At 40.5% G+C, this 25,518-nt stretch overlaps 2 protein-coding genes across 5 annotated transcripts in view; one reads left to right on the plus strand and one right to left on the minus strand.

Moving 5' to 3' along the window:
- LOC128733099 (monocarboxylate transporter 12) overlaps positions 1 to 25,518 on the plus strand; it is a 51,625-nt gene that overhangs the window by 17,169 nt on the left and 8,938 nt on the right. The gene's annotated exons all lie outside the window — the stretch shown is intronic.
- On the minus strand, positions 20,840 to 22,351 carry LOC128733101 (inosine-5'-monophosphate dehydrogenase-like). The gene has a single exon (XM_053826716.1). The coding sequence runs from the start codon at positions 22,184 to 22,186 to the stop codon at positions 20,840 to 20,842; it is 1,347 nt and encodes a 448-aa protein (XP_053682691.1). The 5' UTR covers positions 22,187 to 22,351.

The raw sequence follows: 25,518 nt of genomic DNA on the forward strand, positions 1-25,518 counted from the left end.
TAAATCAAAAATATTCAAAAACTGTTTCTAACAGACCTCGTAGAACGAAGAATATAGAGTCAACCTAAGATTCAGTAAAGTTTGTTAGTCGATAAATGACATACAAATATGGAATTTGTGTAAAAATTGTTAGGGTGTCGGTTTTATCAACAGTTCTTTTATACCATGCTGATTTTGTCTGTCAAAATAAATCGACTGCGAGCCAAGTGGACTCTTTTATCGGCTTCTGTTGCTTCCTGCGTGTTAAATCCAGAAATTTACACTTTTACTTATCATCAATCTTTACTATTTAGCAACTGCAATGCGATTTTATTTTCATTCGAATTAGTTCGTATAAAACCGGTTCTATAAATGGAAATAATTTACCACGTACCTGTCCTTGGCACTACAGAGTGTTTAAAACTCCGTAAACAACAGCAAATGGCACAAAATCCTTCAATCGCAACAGCAGAAATCCGTCGACTTAAAACTTTTCAAATATTTCAATCCTTCGATAGCAGCCCAAGTGAAATTCTCAGCAAGCACGCGGTACGGTAGATTCAACCGCATACAGGCAATCATCAGGTAATTATACAGGAACCATTTCAGCCTAGCAAAAGCAGCGGCCACAACAAACAGCTACAATTTAATCACGCCCTTTACAGCCGATCAGAACTTTCCACCAAATACATAAATACAATCGCTGATCGATGCTATTCTGTTCAAGCCACACCACACAAAACAAAATTGTTATTTATCAAATGAACACTCAGCAACCACCGTCTCACACAGTGAACCCCCCTTCACTACACTTACACTACACATGCAAAAAAAAACGCCTTATGATGCCACCGCTTTATAAAATGGCGTTTGCTCCGGCGTCGCAAGGCTTTTATTTGCGTTATGCCACTGACCAGGCCGCTTTTCCTATAGCTAAAACAATCACTCTACTACACATCTCTGCTACTTGACGATTCTGCATTAAAAAATTGATGCCCTTTCGTCTCAAAAGAGGTACACTTGCTGGTGCACTACCGCAGCGGTCGCGTCGGTATAAAATCGCGAGAAAAATCACTAAAACCACACTTTCTCAAGTAAATTGCGTACAATAACGTATGCGAATTACCGAAATTACCGGATTTATGCTCGTCACCAAATGTTTTAGCAGCAGGCAAAGGGAAGCGAAGCGATTAAATGAAAACCGGCACGAAAAGAAAGCTTAGCACTCGTCGCGTTGCTTGGCTAGCACAAACTGGCTGTGGGTCAAAGTGAACTGCGATTTCAACTCGCAAAGTCGCGACGCCACTCTGTTCGGCATCGTTCCGTTTCATTGTATTGTGTCGTTCATTTAGTTTTGCCGGTGGAATGTGGAATAGCACTACTACTGTCGTAGTTTCGTTTGACTAACCGATCCGTAGCCCGTAGAAAGACATAATAACGCTGATTATATAATCCAAAGCTGTACATAATTGGAAAGATACGTAAAATGGCCTTGGTTTGGAGTGTTCTAATCAATTTAAAATTCACAGAAAGTGAAGAAATGTATGAAAAAAGTTTTCTTTATAAAAAGAAGATCAAGTCATGACAATTTCTAATCGTGGACATCCGGGGACATCATGTTTATAGCAAAGCCAAGCCATTCAGCAATGCTATGCTAGACCTTGGAAAGGCAGATTCGAAGGAGCTAGGTACCGCGAACACGAAAGGTGTACTTATTCAGACTAATCCCGGTTGGTTGTAATTGCACAAACATTTCACGCAATCCATTTAGCGTTGTAGTCTAAGGAATTTCCATTCATAGGCGCAAAGTCTATGTGTTTCTGAATTACCCCAACATCAGAAGAGCAGTCTGGAGGTACGTAATACAACCTCCACACAGATATTAGTATCAACATAACTAGTGTTAACTCACAGCTGCTCAAGTTGTAAGTTGATACCCGGTTTTTGTTTTGAAGCGATGAGAATGTCACTACCTCGTGCTTTTCCACTACTGAAAGGGTCTCGATCTTTCAGCCAGGTTTCAGCTAGGATGACAACGTCTTGCTCTGTCAACATCATCGGGGACAGCAGGGGGCCCTGTATCCGCAAGGTTACCGAGTCTGCCTTGACAAGCAAGTGGTCGTGGGTTCGAATCTTAGTAGAATCAGGCCATTCGATGTTAAGTGACTTTAGCATGAGTTTATTCTCAGGCCCCTCCACATCCTTCCTACTGCATTCTGCATTTACTAACAATGAAAGCCTCTTGCCAGGGCAAGTTATAAGAGTGGTACTTGCTTGAGGTGCAAATGAAGCCTCTTGTTCAAGGGCAAATTATGGCTTGTTCCGCTTCCTGGTTCTAGGAACGAGATTGGTAATGCATAAGTAGTAAGGAACACATATATACACACATACACACCCTCACTCTGTGCTGAACTCTGCTTTACCGACCATGATCAAGCCTTTAGCCGGGACTGGTTATAAGAATGATACTTGCTCGAGGTGTGAATGAAGCCTCTTGTCCAAGGACAAATTGTAACTAGTCTCCGCACTTCCTGGCTCTAGAGCTAGATTGGTTGAAAAGTAGTAAGAAGCGTAGAGGGAAAAAGGGGTGAAAACACACCGACACTTTAAGCACGGATAATAAGCAGTTCGCTCACTCTATAGCGATACTGCAATAACAACGAAGCGCGGAACAACACCTGGATAAGATCACAATAGATCAAAATGGTGGTCGTAGTGATAACATCCACACACACAATAAAAAAAATTGGGGACAGCAATGAAAACTGGTCGATCTTTGTACATAAACCTCTGACGTTTTGGTAGTATATACTGAGCTGTCTCCCGGTCTGTACTTGACTTGGCTACCAGCCAAAATTTCGTGCTGAGCTACGGTGGCAGAAGCAAACAATTTGCACTTGCATTTGAGTGTCATTTATGCTTAGACTTGAAGAATAAATTATGAATTCGTGTTCTTACTTCCAGTATGGCGCAACTTCCAGCATCTGTAAAATATGATTATTCTAGTAGACAGTATGTAAAACATTTCACTTCACTCTTATGGGTTTGTTCTAACCATATTCAGTGCGCTGTTACTGCAGCTGTAGAAATTTCGTCTCAGGAAATTCCCATGATCTTAGGTTTCCGGGTGGAATGTTAGTACTGTTTTAGGCGAGGATAAAAGCAGAGTCGATTTCGCTTATCAGTAATTTCCCCAGAAAACTGCTTTACAAATGTCTTTTAATTCCATTGGTTTTCGCCAAGGTAAACTTCTCAATGCAAAGCGCAGGAATCTTGAATAAATTGCTTCAATCTTGTTTTACCAAACCAAATCTTGTTTTAGGCTTTCAGTACGAAACAAACAAGGGCAATATACAATGCTCGGAAACAATATAGATCAGTAAATCTTTGGGCAACTCTAATAATGAATTCCAAATATCTTATGGCCTGTACAATGATATGGGAATAATGATCTCTAGAAGTCATTTGAGTGTCTAAAAGTCAGCTAAATCTCTAACTACCGTTACTCTGTTGAGTATCTCTTCTGATTTAGTGTAATTCCTTTGAATTGGATATTTCTTACGTAAAAATGAGATCATAGGGCACTTAGACACACTCAGTTGAACTCATCAACCATGGAAATCGCTCAAATGCCGCTGTAATTCGATGCAATCTGCCGTCGAACGTACCACAAGGTAAAGTTTGAGATCATTAGCTTACATAAGAAATCGATCTGATAGTTGTATAACATAGCAGATGAATGCCCTTTGCCCTCTCGTAAGAGTATTCTTACTTACTTCCTTATCCTGGTACGAACGAACGTTCGCCTAGAACGTCCTGCCAGCAATGTTCACGTCGTCTGCAAACAAGGGACAGGAAATACTACCTTACCCCCTGCGTTTTTCAAACGGGCTTGATAACGCGTCCGAAATCCTTACACAGCATCGAACACCATCCATCGTGACCTTAATCAGTATTGTCAGCTTCCCGGGAAAACCGTTTTCGTCCATAATTTTGCATAGCTCTTCACGGTCGATAGTATCGTAGGCAGCCTTGAAATCTATGACCAGGTGGTGCGTAGGGACTTGCTATACACAACGGTTTTGGAGAATCTGTCGCAGCACAAAGATTTGGTCCGCTGTCGATCGCCCGTCCCGCGATTTGATAACTTCCCACGGATATACTTGCTAGCGGCAATAGACGGTGAAAGATGTTCTAAGATTTGGTACGATATAGGCGGCGTTCAGAATGGTGATCACTCGATAGTTCTCACATTCAAACTTGTCGCCATTCTTGTATATTGGGCATATTACTCCCTCCTTCCACTCCTCTAGCAGCTGTTCTGTTTCGCAGATCCTGACTATCAGCCGGTGCTGACAGGGAGCCAACCGCTGCGATGCCATTCTGCGAGGTCAGCTGCCTTGTTGTTCTTGAGCTGCTTGATAGCCTCAATCACTCCACCATCATCCACCGTACTGATGTAGTCGTTTTCCCTGCTGTTTTGGTATTCCGTTTCCGCGCCATTCAGACACTCGTTGTAGTGCGAATTCCACCATTAGACCACCTCATGTTCATCCGACAAGATCCTTCCGTCTTTATCTCGACATGTTTCGGTTCGCGACACAAAACCTTCGCGGGATACGTTCAGTTTCTTGTAGGATTTACGCGTTTCCTAAGAACGATACAGTTGTTCCATGCCTCCGCACTTCGTTTCTTCTTGGCGGCGCTACTTAAAGCGAAAAAAGTGGGTTATAGCGAAAAAAGTGGGTCTAACATCCTCTGACATTCCTCGTCGAACCAGTTGTTATGTCGACTCCTCTCAGAGAACCCAATGGCACCTTCCGCTGCGCCGTCGATGGCTGCTTTAACGCTATCCCAGCAGCCATCCCTCTCGAGCTCGTTTAGCTCCCCCGCATTTGCTTCACGTATTTCTCTGCAATGGTATTCCTTGCTCATTCGATGAACCTAACGAACCTCTTTCGTATGATTTTCGCAAGACCGATTTTATAAAAATGAACCAATTTTTGTTAGACGTGAACTGGTGCTCAATACTAGAGAATACGGATACTAACTTAGCGGTCCAAAATTTCACAAACGTTCTTCTATATGCTATCGATCAGTTTACTCCAAAGAGACTTTTCTGCAAACCCTCACATCCCCCATGGTCTACCTGCACTTTAAAAAGTTATAAATCTGCTAAACGGATGGCTCTAAGGAGATTCTCGAAACATGGTACTTATCAATTCAAATGTCGTTATATTTCCCTCAACACTCGTTATAAACGACTGAACAAGAAACTGTTTCACTCGTATCAAAACCGTATGCAACAATGTCTACGTAGTAACCCCAAAAAGTTCTGGCATTATGTTAACGAGCAAAGAAATGAATCAGGTTTACCCACTACCATGATGCTCGGTGATGCGGAAGCGTCCACTGCTTCGGACATATGTGAATTATTTCGTACTCAGTTTAGTGCAGTTTTCTCTCATGAGACACTTAGCAGTCAGCAAGTTTCGCGTGCCATCTCAAATGTTCCAGACAAGGCAGCTATTGGATCCTACCCTGCCAACTCAACCCAGATTATCCTGAATGCTTGCTCTACCTTGAAGAGCTCATCGAACCCTGGCCCCGACGGCATTCCATCAATAATTTAAAAAAAATGTTGCTCCACTTTATGCAGCCCATTGGCAAATATTTTCAATACGTCCATGCTTTCGGGTGTTTTCCCTACCATCTGGAAGTCGTCGTACGTATTTCCGATTCACAAAAAAGGTTCAAAGCAGAACGTAGCCAATTACCGAGGGATTGCTTCGCTTTGTGCAGGTGGGAAGCTTTTCGAGCTTATAGTTCTCGAGTTCCTATCGTTTAATTTTTCCGGCTACATCGATAATACTCAACACGGTTTTATGCCCAAGCGATCAACCTGTACCAATTTGGTGTCTTACACATCCTTTATTGCCCACTCGTTGCAGAAACATCTTCAAGTTGACGCAGTCTACACCGATTTTTCAGCAGCTTTTGATAAAATAAATCATCAGATTGCAGTCGCCAAACTTCAGCAACTGGGAGTAAGCGGTAATATGCTTTGTTGGTTTAAGTCTTACCTCACCGAACGTTTCATGTCTGTCAAAGTAGGTAGCATCATCTCTTCGCCATTCCCCGTCACGTCTGGTGTGCCCCAAGGCAGTCATCTAGGCCCGTATATATTCCTCCTCTACTTGAACGACATCAATTTTGCTTTGAAATGCATGAAATCATCGTATGCCGATGATTTTAAACTCTTTGCCGTTATCAGAAATAACACAGACACTGATTTTCTGAAAGCGCAGCTGGATAATTTCGCCGACTGGTGCACAACGAATAGAATGGTACTGAATGCCTCTAAGTGTTCGTGCATTTCTTTTACACGCAAGAAATCAATTGTGTGCTATGATTACAAAGTCTCTGGAACATCCTTGAAAAGGGAAACATGTGTAAAAGACTTGGGAATTCTGCTTGATTCAAAATTATCTTTTAAAGAACATGTGGCCTATATTTCTACCAAATCCTCGAAAAATCTAGGCTTTTTATTTAGATTTACTAAGAGCTTTAACAATATCCAATGTTTAAAAACACTATATTGTTCTTTAGTGCGGTCAATAGTAGAATACGCTGCAGTTGTATGGGCACCGTACTACCATAACAGCATCCAACGGATTGAGTCTATCCAACGAAAATTTGTTCGATACGCCTTACGCCTTCTCCCTTGGAACGACCCTTTAAATCTTCCTAGTTATGAACACCGCTGTAATCTGATCGGGCTTGACTCTTTAGCTATACGACGAGATATTGCTAGGGCTTTGTTCATCTCTGATATTCTAAACTCTCAAATTGACAGCCCAGGTATACTCCAACAATTAAACATGAATACCCGTCGGCGATCCCTCCGATCTCACCCCTTTCTCAATCTTCCTGCTTCATGCACCAATTATGGCCAAAACGAGCCTCTCTCGAGTATGTCTCGCGTCTTCAACCGTTGTTTTAATGTGTTTGATTTCCATTTGTCCCGTTCTGTTCTTAAAAAAAAATTTCTGCATGCTTTGAAGTAAATCACGTGCAAAATGTATAGTGTTAGTCATCAACTTATAGATAATAAGGAACTTTGTGTTATAATTTAAGTCCTCATTATGTAACTGCTTATAATTGTATCATTTGGTGTAAACTGTTGGTGCAAAAATGAAGGTTTTGTGCCTACGGAAGAAGGAGCGTCGAACAAAGTTCCACTTCCGCGGGCTTTTCCCTTCTTGAAAAGAAATAAATAAATAAATAAATAAATAAACATTTATTTCTAACGTCGATGATATCTGAGAAGTGCCCTCCATCAATCACAATGTGGTCGATTTGCGAGTCCATCTGTTGTGGTGATCTCCAGGTGTACCGACATGGGAGACTGTACCAGAAGTAGGTACTTCATATGGCCATATTTTTGGGGGCGACGAAGTCAATGAGCCAATAGCCGTTTTCGTTCGTAAACGGAATTGAATTCTTCCTCCCGGCCATCCTGAGTTTTGAGCTTCCGATCACGATTTTGACGTTATAAAGGGTGTCCCACATCAAATTGCACCACGGAAGAAACGCTGTCGAAAATTACCTAATTGTCCGATCCTTTTCAAACTTTCAGACAACAAAATATAACCCATTAGTAAGCTTTTGGGATATTTGTTTTATTCAACTTCAATACCATAACCGTATGCTCGCACCTTTCACTTAACTTCACCTTCATCTGTACGGAAATCCACTTTTTCTTCATGTCTTCCTCAGACTTGACCTCCTTGGGATGCTTGCGTGGTGCTAGCCTTTGGGTCTTTGGGTACGAAGGTGACTCCGCTGGCTTCGTACAATATTGGCATGAAGGTAGTTCCAGCCAGAAGATCGTAGGGCCCTCGTGTTGCTTCGACAGAGGAAGCAGATTCTTCTGTGGACATTCCTTGAGGTGGATCTGCCCGTTTACAGTCTCGATAGTCACGAACGGTGCACTACGTTTGCCACATGATGTATTTTTTGGCAAATCATGTATTTCTTGGCAAACTATGAAAGTTTCTGCATCCTTACTTCCTCCGGAACATCAAACTTATGCTGGGCGGTGAAGTACAGTAGACCCGGAAGCTGCCGGAAGACCGCCTTGACGTAAGTCTCATCATTCATGATGAGAGAGTTGAGGATTTTCCAGCTGCTTGCGCAAAATTGCTTCGCGATGTTGCTTTTCGGGTGACGCCATTTTTTCCAATTTTCGAAAAACCGACCGCGATAAAAACAGAGTGTAAACAATATACTTTAAACTACTTCTACTCAAATTTTCAAGGGAAAATACCCAAAGGGTAATTATCTACAGCGTTTGTTCCGTGGTGCAATTTGATGTGGGACACGCTTTATCTTGGGTAGTTGTCGTATTTACGTTCAAGCTGCGCGTAAAAAGCGTCATAATCGTTTTCGTCATTTCCTAAGTGTGGGTTATACTGTTGATAAAGCTAATGTTGAAGAAACGGCCCCTAATCCGGCTGTCGATTGGCGCTTTTGCATGTCGCTCATCACGATAAAAGCTGTTACAGAGAACAGACCTTCATCTTGGCCCCGCAGCGTGTGTAAAAGCTCAGCCGTCATTTTGAAAGTATGTGGTAATGCTCCCGTTACGTGGCGCTCACATCACAGAATAGGCTTTGATTGTTGATGTCTGTCAACGCATATCAAAGCTTTCGTCGTATTTTCACCAAACCATTTAACAGTTGCTATAGCAACTAACATATTTTTAACCCAATCCATCGATGGAAATAATGGTAAACATTTATCAAAAATATCGTTATTTGAATAAGTTCTTTTTAATCCTTGATCTCGATTATGAATTTGAAAAATGAATGAACCATTGGCGTACAGGCCAATAATGGGCCACATTTTCAACGGCCGCCATCTCCGAGACAAATCAATCAAAGCCAAACGCTCCACCACAGGCGGACCTCGATCACGCGGTAGAGGTGCAAGTAAAGGTTTTCCGGTGCTCAAAGATAAAAAGTACCGTAAGTACAGTAACTAAAATTAGAGTTGCCAGTATTTCGAAAATGTAGATTATGACAAGAATATATAATAAATTTGGCAACGTGGATGTTGGGCAACTAGTGCACCCTAAGAGAGATGTCGCTAGTGTCTTGTTTAAAAGCTTACACACCATTTGCTTGGTAATTTATATGAGCATAATCGTCTGTTCTCTGTGGCTGTACCCAGCTCGTGTGTATTGCCGCAGCTCTGGTACTTACCAGAGAGGTATCCATTTGTATACGAATGTACCGTAGCTCCTTTCCAGCATCAGCGCTACAATGTCGAACTTACGGGCCCTCAATAAGTCGGAAAGGATGCGGGTACTTCCCAGAAAGTTGAGAGACTTGCAGTTCCATATTCCAAGGCTACAATCATATAGTCCTTTTTCGTTGCCTTGGTCTATACCGTTTATTCCTATCCGAATTAACATTATATGCTTCATGTACTGGTATGTTTTACGGATGGCTTTTTCCACCGGGGTTGGGGACCCGATCCCGGCTGGGAATTGCTGAAGGCTTCTATTTTTGCTGCTGAACTAGATCCGACAGTAATTCTATCACATAAAATGTTGTTTACGATGCATTTTATTATCAGTAAATTTTATAAGTATATTATCGATACTCTACGACTATTTAATAGCTAAAATAATTGGCGAATTTCGCTCAAATGTTTACGTTGGCATCACTCCATATAAACTTCCGTTTCCTTGGCAACGTACAACAACGACGGTCGCGGATTCGGAATTGCAATCGAAACGAAGTAAAGTTTTTCCTATCAATTCAAGTGAATAGTTTGGGCAAAATCATTATAATATCTTCCTAAATAACTGTTCCGGTGGTAAATTAAAGTTTTCTGTGTCTCAAGGTAAGTTTTGCGAGTGATGTGACGAATGGAACGACCTAAAAAATTAATGAAAAATCGACGGCGAAAAAGCGAAAATATAGTGAAGAATTTTAATTGGGCAGAAATCTCAATATTTAGTGTAATTTATGCCCGAAAAAGTAATAGAACCTATAGAATGCAATGTTTAGTGCTTCGAGTTGCAAGATCATATTACGGCTAGCAGGTTAGTTGAACTGATTTTATTTTGTTTGTGATGGTTTCCCGAGTCTATGGGAGCATGTTGGTACACTGAAGAAGCGATGGGAAGGGTGATATTCATTTTTATTGATGAATATTTAGAACATTTGATCTGATTCATATGTTTGGAATGATATCAAATTTCATAAACGAAACACCGGTACACCGTGGGTAGGTACGTCATTCAGTACTAGACTAGCGTGCCGACTTTCTGTTTCCCCGGATCTATTGGATACCTGCCAGCAGGTGGTCCTCCATGGATACACCGTAGGGCAGTTTTCAGCCTGCTGTGCTCTATTTTATTATCCCGGTCAGTACCTGTGTTACCGAGTGCTCTTGAATTGAGCTTCGATTGTGCGTCAGCTGATGATCGATTGCAACCGTCAGCCTTTTTATTCACCTTGAAAGTATTACATTTTTACAATAAAAAATGGAATCGCTTACAATGGCTTCGGTTTTAGCACTGATTCAGACGACGAACAGTATGAGGATTTATCTGCGTGATTGATTTCCTAAGAAATAGGTATTATGTCCCCATGCCACCGAAGCCCGCTCACTGAAAATACCTTTATCAAGTTGTCAGATTCAGTTGGGTTTGATACGATATTTTCAATATGACATTTTCTATACTCGCCTTAAGATAAGCATTTCCCTAGGCTCTTGACAAGTACAGTTACTAAAGAGATTGATTACAAAAACGACGAGTGGTTCATTCTGTCGTTTTAGGCCAAAAAATTTGCATTGCCCTCATAAGAAACATTCTAAACCAAAATGTCACCTCTCTAATCTGTAATCCCTGTATTGGCAAGGCTACAGCAAAGTGTGATTGTGTTTGTAAATCCGTACTTTTATTCAGTTTTATTCAGTTATCAAACCAATGGTTGTTGCCGGGCAACCATCCATCAAATAAACATATTTCACAACAATTTCGTCGGAGGAAAATCACGGTGTCTGCGCAGCAGATAGCATCACGGAAGATTAACAGTCTTCCATCCACAAAACGTAAACAGTACCGTTAAACTAGCACCCGAGGAGCAATTAAGAACGGATGATGATTTCGTCTCGAATCACGTGCGTCGGTTTTCATTTTTCCCTACCGGGTGCGGTGCGGTGTTGTTCCTCGCAAGTAATCTCGCACGAGGTTCAACCAAATGACCCCTGAAGGATTCGGTTGGGACTGTCAAAACAAACAGCTTTTCGCCGGCTGACCGTTCATTCGAACTGTGCCACCCAAAGATCCGGTCCCGTAAAGCTTCCGCCGAGACGCCTCAACATTCGATTCACGAATTGTGGGTTATCAATGATTAACCAAACACCGCGCACTGCCCCGCCTGTTGACTCCTACTTGTGTTTTAGAAATTTCTACAGCGCGTGTTTTTCGCGCTACATTCTCCGAAGGTATTTTTAATCTTTTCGTTACAAGACAGTGAGCAAGATTCGGATTGACAAATTGTTATCCCCTGAGTGTGTAACCTCTGGTCTGCCCGTCACGAATCCTGTTCATTTCAGTTCGACAAAATAAAAATTCGTCGACGTTCAATCTGAACTGACAGAATTCATTACCTACAGTACTCTCGGTCTCGGCAGATCACGGCAGGCGCAGGAACTTACCACCCATCTATATTTATGAAATCTGTCAACAGATAGTCACCGCCTGCTCTGCTCAATAAATATGATGTTGGATTACACTATCATCGCATCGTTTGCCCCGCACCGTAAATATTGAACTAACGTTTGAAATGGTAAATAAACAGCGGTCGGTTGTCGGGTCGGGCTTTATCTGTTCTATCCGTAATTGAGGGCTTTGTGATTGAATGTTGTTTGAAAGCCGACACACGAGGACTCGAGGACACACGAGGTGGAACATTGTCGCAAACTATTATCTGTGCAAAATGTCAACAACTGTACACATATGTATGTGTAGTGAACAGTCGCTATCAGTCGTTGACATCTGACAGACATTCCATTAAAACATCGTAAACACGTGCTCAAACGACGATTATTAGTTTCGAACGGCGATAATTGCCCTAATCACCGGTTGCCTGAGGTGGAGAACTAGTTTTCCCGTTTGTACTTTTAATTGAATAAACAAGCAACAGATTATTGGCAACAATATAATTATAGATGGAAGAAATATGACAACATGACCCCCAACCGGGAATGGTTTGTTTGAAAACTAGCGACCGTCGGTCGATTCGGGGCCTTTGACTTTGCTCGATTGGAGCTCTTTTCTTGCATTACAAAGCCAGTGCGGAAATTGAAACGTAAACAAACTAGTCGCCGACCGCTGACTGAATGTTTCTCTCCTCAGCCGTGAAAGTAATAAATAGTCTAGAAAACATTGAAATACTACGGCAAAGATACGCTGAACGTGTCTTTGTTTTAGGTTTGCGAACTGCGGACTGACTGATTTCTCGTAAAATAAGATAAATTCAACACTTTGCTTGTATCATACTAGTAAGTGGGAAAACTTAGTCACTACAACCGCCGCAGCGAAAGGTATTTCCTCATCATCACGGTTTGTGAGCGCACTCGTTACCTCCGGTAAAGATAACGAGATTATACACTAGCAACTACAGATTCCTATTTTACGGTCAGCTGTATTCCGGCTGATACAATTTGCCTTCCCTCCCTACCTAACACCTGATGTTGTTGTGCGCGCCCCGGCCCGATGACAAGCGAGTGAAAACCCATGCCTGCGACCGACGACGCGACGGTTGCTGATGGCAACGCTCAACATGCGGAAAACTTGCTTGTTGATCAACCGTCAGTCACCGCTTGCCAAGTTATCGCGGCGTTAAATGGATTAGTTCATTCATTAATGTACGTATTCGGTTGGTTGCGATGGAAACAGGAAAATTGTTCATCCAGTTGCACGAAATATGCAAGGCGTGTTACTCCGCGACTATCTGTTTTTTTGTGACGTCAGTCATTCGTTCAAATAAATAAACATAACAATAAACAAAGTCCTTAACAACCAAACTTAATTTTCAGCGTTATGAATGGATAACATATTTATTATTTGCTAAACAAATTGAGCCTACGACAATGTTTACGCAAACAAATATGATGACGTTGCTTCGATTTATGTTTATATGTACTTTAATAAACTAGTGCTACTGGTATTAAAACGTTGCTTTTGTTCCATGTTTACACGTAGGGGAAAGCAGTCAACAATGAAAGAGCAGGAACAGTGAGTCAGCAGGAATAGCTTCGTAGTGCATTTTAAAAGTTAGTTGGTAATCTAACAGAACGCCTAGATCCTCAATTTGGTGGACTCGATTCCAAATAGTCCCGTCGATGGAGTAGTTGAACAGAACAGTAGGATCAGGGAGACATCATTAAGGAAGAGAGCGAATAGAAGGGGTCCCAAATTACTTCCTTGAGGAACGTCGCACTGCGGAGTGAATGTTGTCGATTCAGCCGATCCTATCTTTACATATAGCTGTCGGTTTGTCAAATAAGACTTCAGCCAGTCACATAGTCTGTCCGAGAAGCCGAGACGACGAAATTTTGTGCCGAACCGCACCAATTTGCACACCTCTGTCCATATTGCTTATACAGAAGGAAGTGAACTCACAGAGGTTCGATACTACAGAACGCCTGTGGAAGAACCCATGTTGGGAAGTCGTAATATAGTGTTTGCGCGCCTCAAAAACCACTTCATTCAGTATGATCTCAAAGCATTTTGATCCAGCGACCAGTGATGTTATCCCACGATAGTTGGCAATATCCGTTTTGTCTCCTTTTTTGTATTCTGGTGTCATACACGAGCTTTTCCAGGCTGTGCTACGTTCAAGTTTGCAGTGAAAGGTTCAAAATCGCTCGCGGAAGTTCTACCAGAACACCGGAACATTTTTTCAGCACGCACGATGGCATGCGGTCGGGCCCAGCAATAGATGATGACTTCAACTTCGCAAGCGCCGTAATAACCATCTCAGCACTGATACGTAAGTTGCTTTCTGTCTGGATAATATGTTGTCTATACAGCAGTCGATTGTAACAACGGTATACTCGACTTGCTTCCTCAAATAGCGATCCATTGAGGGTATCAAAGTTAATTTTACGAACGTTGAACTCAAATATGTCAACGTCGTCATAATGAGGATTAGCAGGGAGGCCCTCGACGGATAACGACGGCTATGCTAGCTGCACGTGTAGGTGTTCCACCGACACGACGGACACACGATGAATTCTGGTTGATCCTACCAGTAATATACGCTTGTCTCAACAAAGGTTAAGCCATGAAAATGGCTGACCTGTTCGTCTACCTCTATATGATGAGCATGACCTGAGTCCACCGGCGTCATTCCTGATAAGATTTCCCACGGTGAAATTCTCACAATCCTTGCAGCGTTTTTTGTTCGATAATCCTCAAACAGTCGAAAACGTACATTTCCCGGCCATGTTTCGCATGCATGCATGCAGCATGCAGCGCAAGACCTTCAGTGACGAGACTAGCGATTTCCTTCTCCCATCACAGAGACAGGGTGAAATGCAGACAAATATAACCACGCCACGTGCTCATCTTGTTTCCGGTGGAGATTAACAGTTCTAACTGTATGAGCCGCTCTGCTCCCGTAGATGTTGGCAGTCATAGTAGAAGGCGAACTGACAGGATTGCCACTGTTTCCTCGTCGTCGAGTTATAATTTTATCAATTAATTAGTATAATATCGATGCATTAATTGGTAGATAAAGCTAAAATGACCCACAATTGTGTGTGACCCATGATTGTGGACTGACTGTATATTAATATTTTTTGAAACGCAGGCCTAAACCAAAAACTAGCCCATTGTCAGATGACGCATTGCTGGCGTGTGAACGAAGCGACCTTCCGAAGCTTCCGAGAATTCCGCTGCGTGTAATTTTTGGCACGGTGAGACCGTCTGGGCAATTGAGGTGCAATCATCGGTTCGCGATTGCATCAGGCCAGAAAGAGATAGGGATTTTCGAAGAGTTGGATTTATTCTTGTAGAGTTTTAGAATGTCACGTTAGAAGTAAGATTTTGGAATAAAGTTCGGGGAGTCTGATTTTAGCTTTAAGAAGAGAAACCTCTTTTCATTAATGTTTCTCCGGTATCACACGCACTTAGTAAAAAGGTACGCTCGGTCGAAAAGGAAGTCTGCCCGCGAACAACACCGGTGTATTTCAGGATCGTCGCCCGGGTTTTAACATTTTAGTTCCGCAAAACGGAGTCTGTCGTATAAAAACTAGGGTCAAGTTTCGTACAAAGTCGAATATTTCCCATTTTCCGACAACTGTTGTATGTGTTTTCTAATAATATATATCCCCAGTAGTTGTCGTGATTTCTAATCATTATGTTGTTATCTAATCTTATTGTAGTTAGTAAATCATTATTTATTCCGTATGTCGTGATTCCCCTGAAGGCAATCATATTGGCGGTTTTATCGATCAGCGGTATTTTAATCGTTATAAAAATGTTAGTTTCCCCCAATACCTTACTACAGATCATGGTGTTAAATATTTCCCGGGTTATATCCCCATTTTCTTGTCTAGGAAATGTAAGATGCAGTAGTATATTAAGGAAAAATTCCTGTTTACCTGTTATCTTGTTGCTTAATTCGCTGATCCAGTATCCCAACTCAGTGAGCTTAGTATTGAGTAAAGCTATTTTTGTTAGTCCATGTGTATCGTTCAACGCCGCTTTTATCTCTTTTTTCAGTGCTCCGTATGCTTCCATGTTTTCCTTTGTAATGTCGTTTATATGAGCCTCTGTGCTATTCACGAGCCGGTACATTTCGTCTGAAGCCGAAACTTGATGATTTAAATTTTGATATTTTTTCATTTTTTCGTAACTTGTCCAAACCTTCACCGATTCTGGTTCGATCGTTGGCGTCCATTGCTCCCAAAGCGGTCCAAATACTTCGCTGATGCTTTCGCCTTAGGAAAAGGTTTAAGAAAACCCCTTCATTGGGTATTCTCTGTAAGTTTAAATTCAAACTTAAAATGATTGGTTTGCATACTAGGCCCTTCACTTTTACTGCCAGCAAATCGCAATATTGTGAGTATGCTTTAATGATGTTTGCTAAGTCCTGTTTTGATTTAATTAAATCATCGAAGTCATCGAAGCTACTATTCTATGTATTAAACGATATCGTGTATAATTATTTTCTTCAGCCGAGCACTTTTGTCCAATCAACTAAAATTTACCTTTTGATCTGAACTAAAACACTTAACTAAAACAGGACTGAAAATAAGAAAAAAGCTAAATGGAGACGAACAAAAACGAAATTTAGCAGGAAACAGGGGATATAAAAAATCAGAAGGATTGTGCACAAGACGCAAAACTTATTCCTATCATTTGGTGGTCGGTGAAAAATTCAACTTTTCCCTCGTTGCAAGTGTTATTATGGTATTAACTGGGTAAGAAAATAGAATAAACTCTTCAATCGTTATGTGGCCCTTAAAAGAACCGATTGTTTGCTTATCATAACTCCAGCTTGCAATAAACTCGCACTAACGTACCTAATGTAATTTTCTTTTCGGTAAATTGGAGTACCGATAACCGCAAACCAGGCTTGCTGCAACGGACCAACCGGAAAGCCACAGGAGCTATGCGATCGACGAAGCCGTTCGTGTATAGTCATAAGTCACGATGAAACGCCAGTCCAGGTGGCCAGCTGCAAGCGACGTGGGATAGTTCTGGTCTTTTTGTTGTCGTGAGCAGCACTTCCGCAGTTAATTATTTCATCACGGCAGCCAGCTCCAGCTTCAATAGTTTCCTTTCCGCAGCAGCCGATGACTACGACTGTCCGGGAACTGCAGACATGCACGACTCGAACGTAACTTTCGCTTGCCATTGATGCTTTCTCCTTTGTCGCGCCCAGACATGCCAGTAAGATGTTGGCAGTAGCTCAGCTAGTATTTGAATAATGCTGTTCGCTGGTTTACCACGTGTTATGTAGCAGAGCAAGCGACAAGAATCGGTTCCGTCTATTTTTCGTGGTCCGTCATACCATCACCTACGTTGAAGAAAATGGAGTATTTCAATTTTAGTGTGAACAAAAGAGCAAAGTTATCAGTGAGCCGTTCATCTTTTGCTGCCAAAGAAAAATGACGCTGCGTATTACTGTAGCATTGGTGATGGATAGATTTGTGTTGCTAAAGAAAACCTAGTGAAAAGCCCTAAGTTGCAAGTTTCCTAAGTTTCATCAATTACCGAAAACCGTTCTTTTAAGAATGAACAAATTGTTATATGAAGATGCAAAAGATGTCACTAAAAATGCTAATACTAATACTCGCGGCCTGGGTGTTATTTTGGTATTTACTGGATGATTGATTATCATAACTCTAGCCTTCGGAGACGGCGTTCTTGGTCGACTCAGTCGACAGCAACGAGCGACCAGATTGGTAGGTTTGTTGTAACGAGCCAACCGCGACGTCTCAGCAACTACACTTTACGCGCCTTCGTTTCTTTTCTGCCTTGGTGATATGCTTTGCCAAATCTCTGGCGGAGCGCCCACAACGCTTTATAAAATATTACTTGTTTGGTTGGAAACAAGCTGAGAAAATTCAATTAAATCCTCAATTATCATGTACCGGTCCTTAAAAGAACCAATTCTTTGATTATCATCATAACTCCAACTTGCAACGTTAACAACAACAGTTGCTTAGATCGTCGAACGTACTGAACAAATCGGGAAGCCTAGGCAGCTTGGCGCGCCTTCTTGTTCTTCTTCTTTTGGAAGTGTGCTTTTACAAACCTCTTGGCGACTGCACTGACACCGACGCCGAGAGCACCTACCGGTCCGCTGGCTTTAGAGAAACTGATAACTATGCCAAGCACGGTAGGCCCTGTTTTATTCGAACAAAGTATATCTTTGAAGGCCGGCCCTTTTTTCGTGGTTCGTCATTTCTGCTTTTCGTAGTGACCACCTTTTCAGCCGCTCGTTACTTTAGTGTATAACAAAGGGTCAGTCGAAAATTGGCTTCATTTCCATCAGTTTGTTTGCTGTTTCAAACGTTTCATCTGGCATCCATCTGACAAAGCAGGGAATGGAAAAGCCCCGCTGGTCTGCTGTTTTTGGTAGGCATTGTTTGCTGATAAAGCAAAATTACGTGCGTCCATGAACCAGCAGCAGTGATTTCGCAGCTGAAATTTTAGATTTATCCGCAAGCAGCGCAGATTGGGTGGTGGAATTTTCTATCAACTTTCTCGTTGGTTTCTGAATTGTATCAAAACTTACTCGAAAATAATTGGAAATTATTCCAACCAATCACGAAGCGAGAATTTATACCTCGATGAAGAGTTAAACATACTGCTGTCTAACTACCAAGTTAGAGTTATTTTCGTTTCACTTTTTCAATGGCGCGCATTGAAAATCAATAGCTTTCTATATTTTCCAATTTGATTTTCCTATCTATTTATGTCAATAGCTTGGAAATCTATTAGGAATTGACTGGATTAGCCTAAGCCGAAGCGTGAAAACGCATTACGACTTTGATGACGTCATTTCCAACAACCAACCACGAAGCTAAGATTTCTAGATGGACAAGGCTTCATTGTTTCCAATTTTTCAATAGTTCGCACTAAAAAATCAATAGTTTTCTTTATTCATGTAGATGCGCAGATCCGATCGATTGGTGTAAAAATATTTAAAATCGATCGGAAAACCGCTAAGCTATTAGCGCTCAAAATCTTTCGCATTTTTCGATTTTTTGGAATGACTCCCTATACCAGCTACCTTCCGGAAAGACGTAGTCCTACGTCAAAAGCTAAACGGAGTCGAACAAAAACGAAATTCAGCAGGAAACATGGGATATAAAAAAGGAAAACGAGAGAATAAGAGGAAAAATGGCTGGAAAGTAAGAGTAAAAATTAAGAAAACGTATCGGAATATATCGGAAAAGGAGAAATAAAGAACCAAAAATGAAAAAACGGGACTGGAAAAAGCAAAACAGAAAAGAGGTAAAACGTGTGACAGAATAAGACGAAAATGTTCAGTTTTAATTTCTAGTAAAACTTCGTGTGTACGCCCGATTTCAAGTCCAATTTTAAGTCTTATTTAATTCACGGCCCTATCCTGTCACGGTCGCCATGTGATAATAAGACACTTGTCGGCTCATTTACGATATTTAGTCGCGCGCCCCCAATGATGGGGTTCTTCGCTTGGCTTAACAAGAGCTGTAGGTACTCGTTTTCGTTCAATGGATTTTGTCATCGTCCGTGTCATTTTGCACAGTGGTCAAATTTTGAAAAAACGCGGACATTAGCAATTGGGTAAAAAAGGCGTAATTTTTCAAGGGTGGTTTCTTCGGAGAAGTTTAACAATAAAATAGAGTGCATCTTTTTGCACTATTAGGCTAACCGTGAATTCGCCTATTAGGGTGATACGAACTTTTGTTTTTTTAAATAACTTCAAAAAAAATTTTTCTTCAAAAGTTGCAGAACGTACTAAAATAAGCAACTTTGCTGAATATATTAACTATCTATCTCTAACCGGTTGCGAAATATAATGATGTGTTAAAAAGGAGCGCTTAAAAATCAATTATGCTCAATAACTTTGCACACGATTTTTTGACTGCTTTCGAGTGTTCTTTAAAGTTATTCAGTATGCTAAAATACACATTTTCACTCAAGAAGTTTGTCGCTAGGACGCATATTTAATAAGTTATAAAATAAATGAAAAAAAAATTGCAATATTCAAACAAAAATTTTCAATTTTGGGCAGCTTCGCACAAACCAGACAACCGTTAGGTCAGGTGACGTAAACGTAAACGTAAACGTAAACGAACTTTAGCATGACGTTTTCTGTCAAACTTCAGTCTTGCGTTCCGGTGTTCATTTCTTTTTAAGGAGACATAGGCGACCAAAACTGTTGAAAAAATCAAATATTTTATTTCAGATTTTGATTCTGCAGTCTTTTTTGTTTATTTTGATACTAACTTTGTTGATTGATACTAACCACGGGAAGTGGCCGAAAAACGATCGAACACATAAGCATTCCGCTGCGGCGTGGAACAACCTCGCTGGAATAAAACGCCGCTTCTGTAAAAACACGATTTTCAAGCTTTACGTACCTTTCTCTCAGAAACTACACAACGTATTGAAATAATTTTTTTTTTTGGTTTGATTGGTAGAAGCTTGGCAAAGACATTCATAACTTTTGAGCTTTGTACACGAAACACAGCTTGAGAAAAAAGAAAAAGAAAGAAAAATAGATGGCTGAAAAATAAAAATTTGTCTTCTTTTTCCTTAGACCAACCTAGTGTTTTTGTCTTGACTTTGAAATGAGGTCAGGCATATATAATTAATATTTTTTGAAACGCTAGTTCTTTTCCAATTGACGAAGGGACAGTAGATGAAGGTAATGAAATTTTTTAGAGTGAGAAGAAAGAGCGGAAAGGTGAGAGAGAGGTGGGAGAGACAGGATTATTAGTAGCTACGCTTAACAAGTGGTCGTTGTGACTCCTACGATGGGGTTCTTTGCCCGGTTTAACAAGAGGGAAGAGCGCATTAACTACTCGTTTTCGTTCACGGACAAGTCGTGAGACAGTAACAACAGGTACTGCATTTATATGGATGCGAGGAAAAGCTCCACGTCTTCTTGGTGCGATATTTTTGCTCCAGTTGAGCAGATATTTGCTTGTGCGTTTGAAATAAGTAAAGAAAACACGAAAATATTATTGGTAAAATATTATATTTTCAATTATTTATTTTCAAAATTAAGGTAATAAAATAAGTATATCGATGAGTTTTATAAAGATCTTAAAACAGTCTTTTTTCATAAGAAAATAATCCATGGACATTGCCCTCCACTTGAGCCGAATGGGTGCGTCTCGAAAAGCGTAATTCATCATTGTAGATCATTTCCCTCAAATTAGCGATGGACCGGGTACCGATGTCCTGACAACTGTGTTGTAAACCACACTGAAGATACGGTAAAAACCTCAGTGCTGAGCCTTTGTCTACAATAGCTCCACTAACGCCCTGTGCAACGCGCAATTTATCCACATCGGTGTGATAATAGCGTGAGCCGGCAGCATTTTTAGCATCTTTCCGTTCCATTGCTTCCAGGCTGCCCATTCCGCGATATTTCTTTAAACGTACCCCTTCGCTGAAGTAATATTCGCCGGGAGCCTCCGAGGTACCAGCGAGCAGCGAACCCATCATCACGCTTGACGCACCTAAGGCCAACGCTTTCATGATGTGACCGATCGACTGTATGCCTCCATCGGCAATCACCGGAACGCCGTACTGGCGAGCCAGTTTGCTAACCTGGTAAACGGCTGTTGCTTGCGGACATCCACATGCCATCACTTCCTGTGTAATGCAGATTGAACCGGATCCCATGCCGACTCTTAGCGCGTCACACCCAGCTTCGATCAAGTTCAAAGCCTGCAGTCTGGTCACAACATTTCCAGCAATAACCTGCAGGTCCGGATACTTCTCCTTTATGTATTTGATCATGTTGATTTGGTAGATTGAATTGCCTTGTGAAGAATCTAAAACAATCACATCTACTCCATTCTGCACTAGAAGTTCCAAGCGTTCTTTGTCCTCTTCCCTTGTGGAAATTGCAGCGCCCACTAGCAATTGTTTGTTGCTATCTTTAGACGCATTGGGATAGTTTCGCGCTTTCTTTAAATCGGTTCTTGCAATCAACGCGACTAATTCACCATTCTTATTTACGATGGGCAGCTTTCCCTTCTTACTTGTCTCCAGAATGTGATTTGCCTCTTGCAGTGTGACTCCACTACGAGCAGTTATCATATCGTCAACTTTAGTCATTACATCTTGGAGTTTCAAGTTGACATCCCCCTCACGAAAATCGATATCCCTTGAGGTAACGATTCCGACCAAACGCTCTCCAAGGCGACCGTGTTCCGTAATGGGATAACCAGTGAATCCATTCTTTTTCTTCGCTTCCAGTACATCGGCAACCGTATTTTCCGGGCTCATCACAACGGGATCACGAATGAAGCCATGTTTGTACTTTTTCACTTTGTGTACCTCGTTGGCCTGAAATTCCGCCGTACAGTTGTGATGAATAATCCCAATACCACCGCTGAGTGCCATAGCTATGGCCATATCCGCTTCCGTAACGGTATCCATTGGGGATGAAACCAGTGGAGCTTTCAATGCGATTTTTTTCGTTAGCGGAGAACTCAGATCCACGTCGTCCGCCACGAAATCGATGTAATCCGGCAGAATGATAATGTCGTTGTAGGTCAATCCTTCGCCATTGCGGAACAATTCCTCACAGGATAGACCGTCGCGCAGGTTGACACGGTTTTCCATTGCTGCCATGATACAATTGTTACTCGTTTACTCCAAAAAAACGATGTCACAAAATTTATGATTTCTGTGGAACACAGGTGCCGGAAATTCTTAGCAAAAATATGTAAAAATCTTACAAAATGCCACAAACTGATACGATCGGAATCGGAATGCCTAGTAAACTGAATGAGTGAGCGAGCGAGTTCCTTTTATACGGGCTTTTACGTACCAAAATTATTACCCGACAGGTGGTAAACCATTTTACCTATTTAGGTTTTACCTACCGTGTGTGTAGGGGAACTATGGGTAAAATGAACAGGGGTAGTAAAATAAACAGGCAGCCAAATTCCCAGTAAACCGATTACAATCTGTTCCAGATCAACAGGTATCTTCTCCAAGAAGTATTTCAAGCTGTTTGAGACAATATGTGGTGATCATAAACTTACCAAAGTGAAAAAAATTTAAAAAGTAAAAAATATTTGCTGAAATCTGACGCCGATGGTAATTTCCACTATTAGGAAATAAACTATTTTGGCGAAACAAATTAAATTTCGACTATTGGTTTAATACCTATTGGTTAGTGCTGTTTGCTTATCACTATCCTTCGGATCCGTCAAAAATTCCAAATATTTTTATCAACTGTTTGTTTATAATAAACATTTGAAAACAATTGGTGTTTTGGGGGTAAAATGAACACCTCACTATGAGGGGTTAAATGAACAGTGTGTGATGATGATATTTTATTTTCCATTTATCAGCAGCCACGAAATAATTACAATTCAAGCAATAAAAATGATCGAGTCTCTCTAAAAATGACGGAAAATGACCGATGAAGCGAATTGAAAGTCAAGTATTGTATGTACGTGGCGAAGATACATGATGTTACCTTTGTGGAGTCCCATTTTGATTCCAACAGCCCTGTTGAATATCTACAGCTTATGTAGAACAATGATAATGTAAAATGCTGTTTAATTTATCCAAACTGCAGGTTACCTTTGGTTTTCTATGACATGTTCATTTTGTCCTCACTGCGTGTTCATTTTACCCAAACGAACCCCCCTCTAGAAGGGGGGGGGGGCTCCCATACAAATGAAACACAAATTTCTCTATAACTCGGGAACTAATCAAGCAAATGGAACCAAATTTGGCCTGTGAAGGTTTTTGGAGGTAGAATTTTTTCCTCTATGGTAGATTGAGAAACCTCCTTCCTCTAAGAGGGGGGCTCCCATACAAATAAAACACAAATTTCCCCATAACTCGACTATTAATCAAGCAAATGAATTTGGAAGTTATTGGAGGCAGAACTTTTTTCTATGGCGTACAGGTATACCTCGATATAAGACAGCCTCGTTATAAAACAACCTCGATATAAGACAATTCGATATAAGACAATTTTGTCTTATATCGAAACAAATCCCTTTGACATAGCCGATAACGATACCAGAGCTGATTTTCCATTCTGAAATCGGTGCCATGAAGATGTTCATTATTTCAAAATAACCCCAAAAATAGTAAAAAACTAATAGTTCAAACAATAATAAATAGTTCAAAAACTGTAAACACATAACACAGAGCAAAACTGGCGACCGCTAATGCAATTTTTTTTTGAAAAAACCATGTTTCGATTTAAGACAATTTCGATATAAGACAACTTTTAGAAATTATAAATTGTCTTATATCGAGGTATCCTTGTATTGAGATTCCTCTCCCCTCTGGAAGGGAAGAGGGCTCTCATACAAATTAAACAGAATTTTTTGCAATATTCAAAAAGTAATCGAACTCGCGAGTGTTGCCGTCCATACTAAAATATAAAATAAATTTGGAACAAAATTGTTAAGAATAAATCGGTGAAGTCTAGATAATGAGTCAAATTAAATAAAAGTAAGATAATATACTGCTTATTTTAAAAACAAAATTGAAGAGAAAATACATTACACGGTGTTACACGGAAAAAATACTTCTCAAATGACCTAGTGTACGTTGTTAGTCACACCTAGTACATCATAAAAACATATTTGAAATCTTCCTACCACCCCCAAAATTTCAAGTTATTGTAAAAAAATGTTTTTTGGCTAGGTGTGCACATACTATCATGAATAACTCAATATTTTTTCAAGCAATTTCAAGTGTTTTATACATTTTTGGAAAGCTTAGAGGACAAGCTTTCAGAATATATACACATTTACTATGGTTCTACAAAAGTTAGACGAGATTTTTTCAATTAAATATGAAATTTAACTATAAAAATGAAATTTTTCTCACTTTAGGGGTCCTTAAAGTGACCTTAAAAATGACCCACAATCCTGAGCTCAACATCACTTGTTTTATATTCAATCCTAAGACTTTGGTCAAAATTTCAGCCAAATCGGTCAACATTTGCAAATTTGAGACCATTTTTAAGAGTTGTAGATTTGTTGCTTCTCATATATCACCCGCCTAATCTTTCATCGTGTACAAGATACTCAGTTGTGAATGTGTATATATTCTGAAAGCTTGTCCTCTAAGCTTTCCAAAAATGTATAAAACACTTAAAATTGCTTGAAAAATTATTGAGTTATTTATGATAGTATGTGTACACCTACCCAAAAAACGTTTTTTTTGCAATAACTTGAAATTTTGGGGGTGGTAGGAAGATTTCAAATGTGTTTTTATGATGTACTAGGTGTGACTAACAACGTACACTAGGTCACCTGCAAAGTATATTAAAAAAAAATTTTTTGGTCACACCGTGTTAGTGAAATGAAAATATGAAGAAAATAATGTTGAGATTACACTAAGTTTATGATATCTGACCAGTTTTCAACTGATCAATCGAACTGCACTGATATTTTATTACAATTTTGCCAACATTACCATTTTAAGGGTTGGTAATAAAACCCAAATCGTTACGTTGGACTTGCTGCTCGAGTCACAAATGCTGATGCGTTGGATTAGAAATTTGCGGCATGATTTAGGAATATCTTAGGTTGTCAAAAAGAAAGCTCTTGGTTGCAAGATTACAATTTATCAAATCTTCAGGATTATGCATGTACCCCCTTTTTAGAATGGCGTAGCAACGCGCGCCGGGTCCGCTAGTAAATAATTAAAAAGGGCAACTGATGAGAAAAAACAAGTACCTATTGAATTGTATAAACTTAAAACTAATAAAAATAAAAAAATATTTTATT

Source organism: Sabethes cyaneus, chromosome 1 (genome assembly GCF_943734655.1).
Source record: "Sabethes cyaneus chromosome 1, idSabCyanKW18_F2, whole genome shotgun sequence".
Taxonomy (NCBI): domain Eukaryota; kingdom Metazoa; phylum Arthropoda; class Insecta; order Diptera; family Culicidae; genus Sabethes; species Sabethes cyaneus.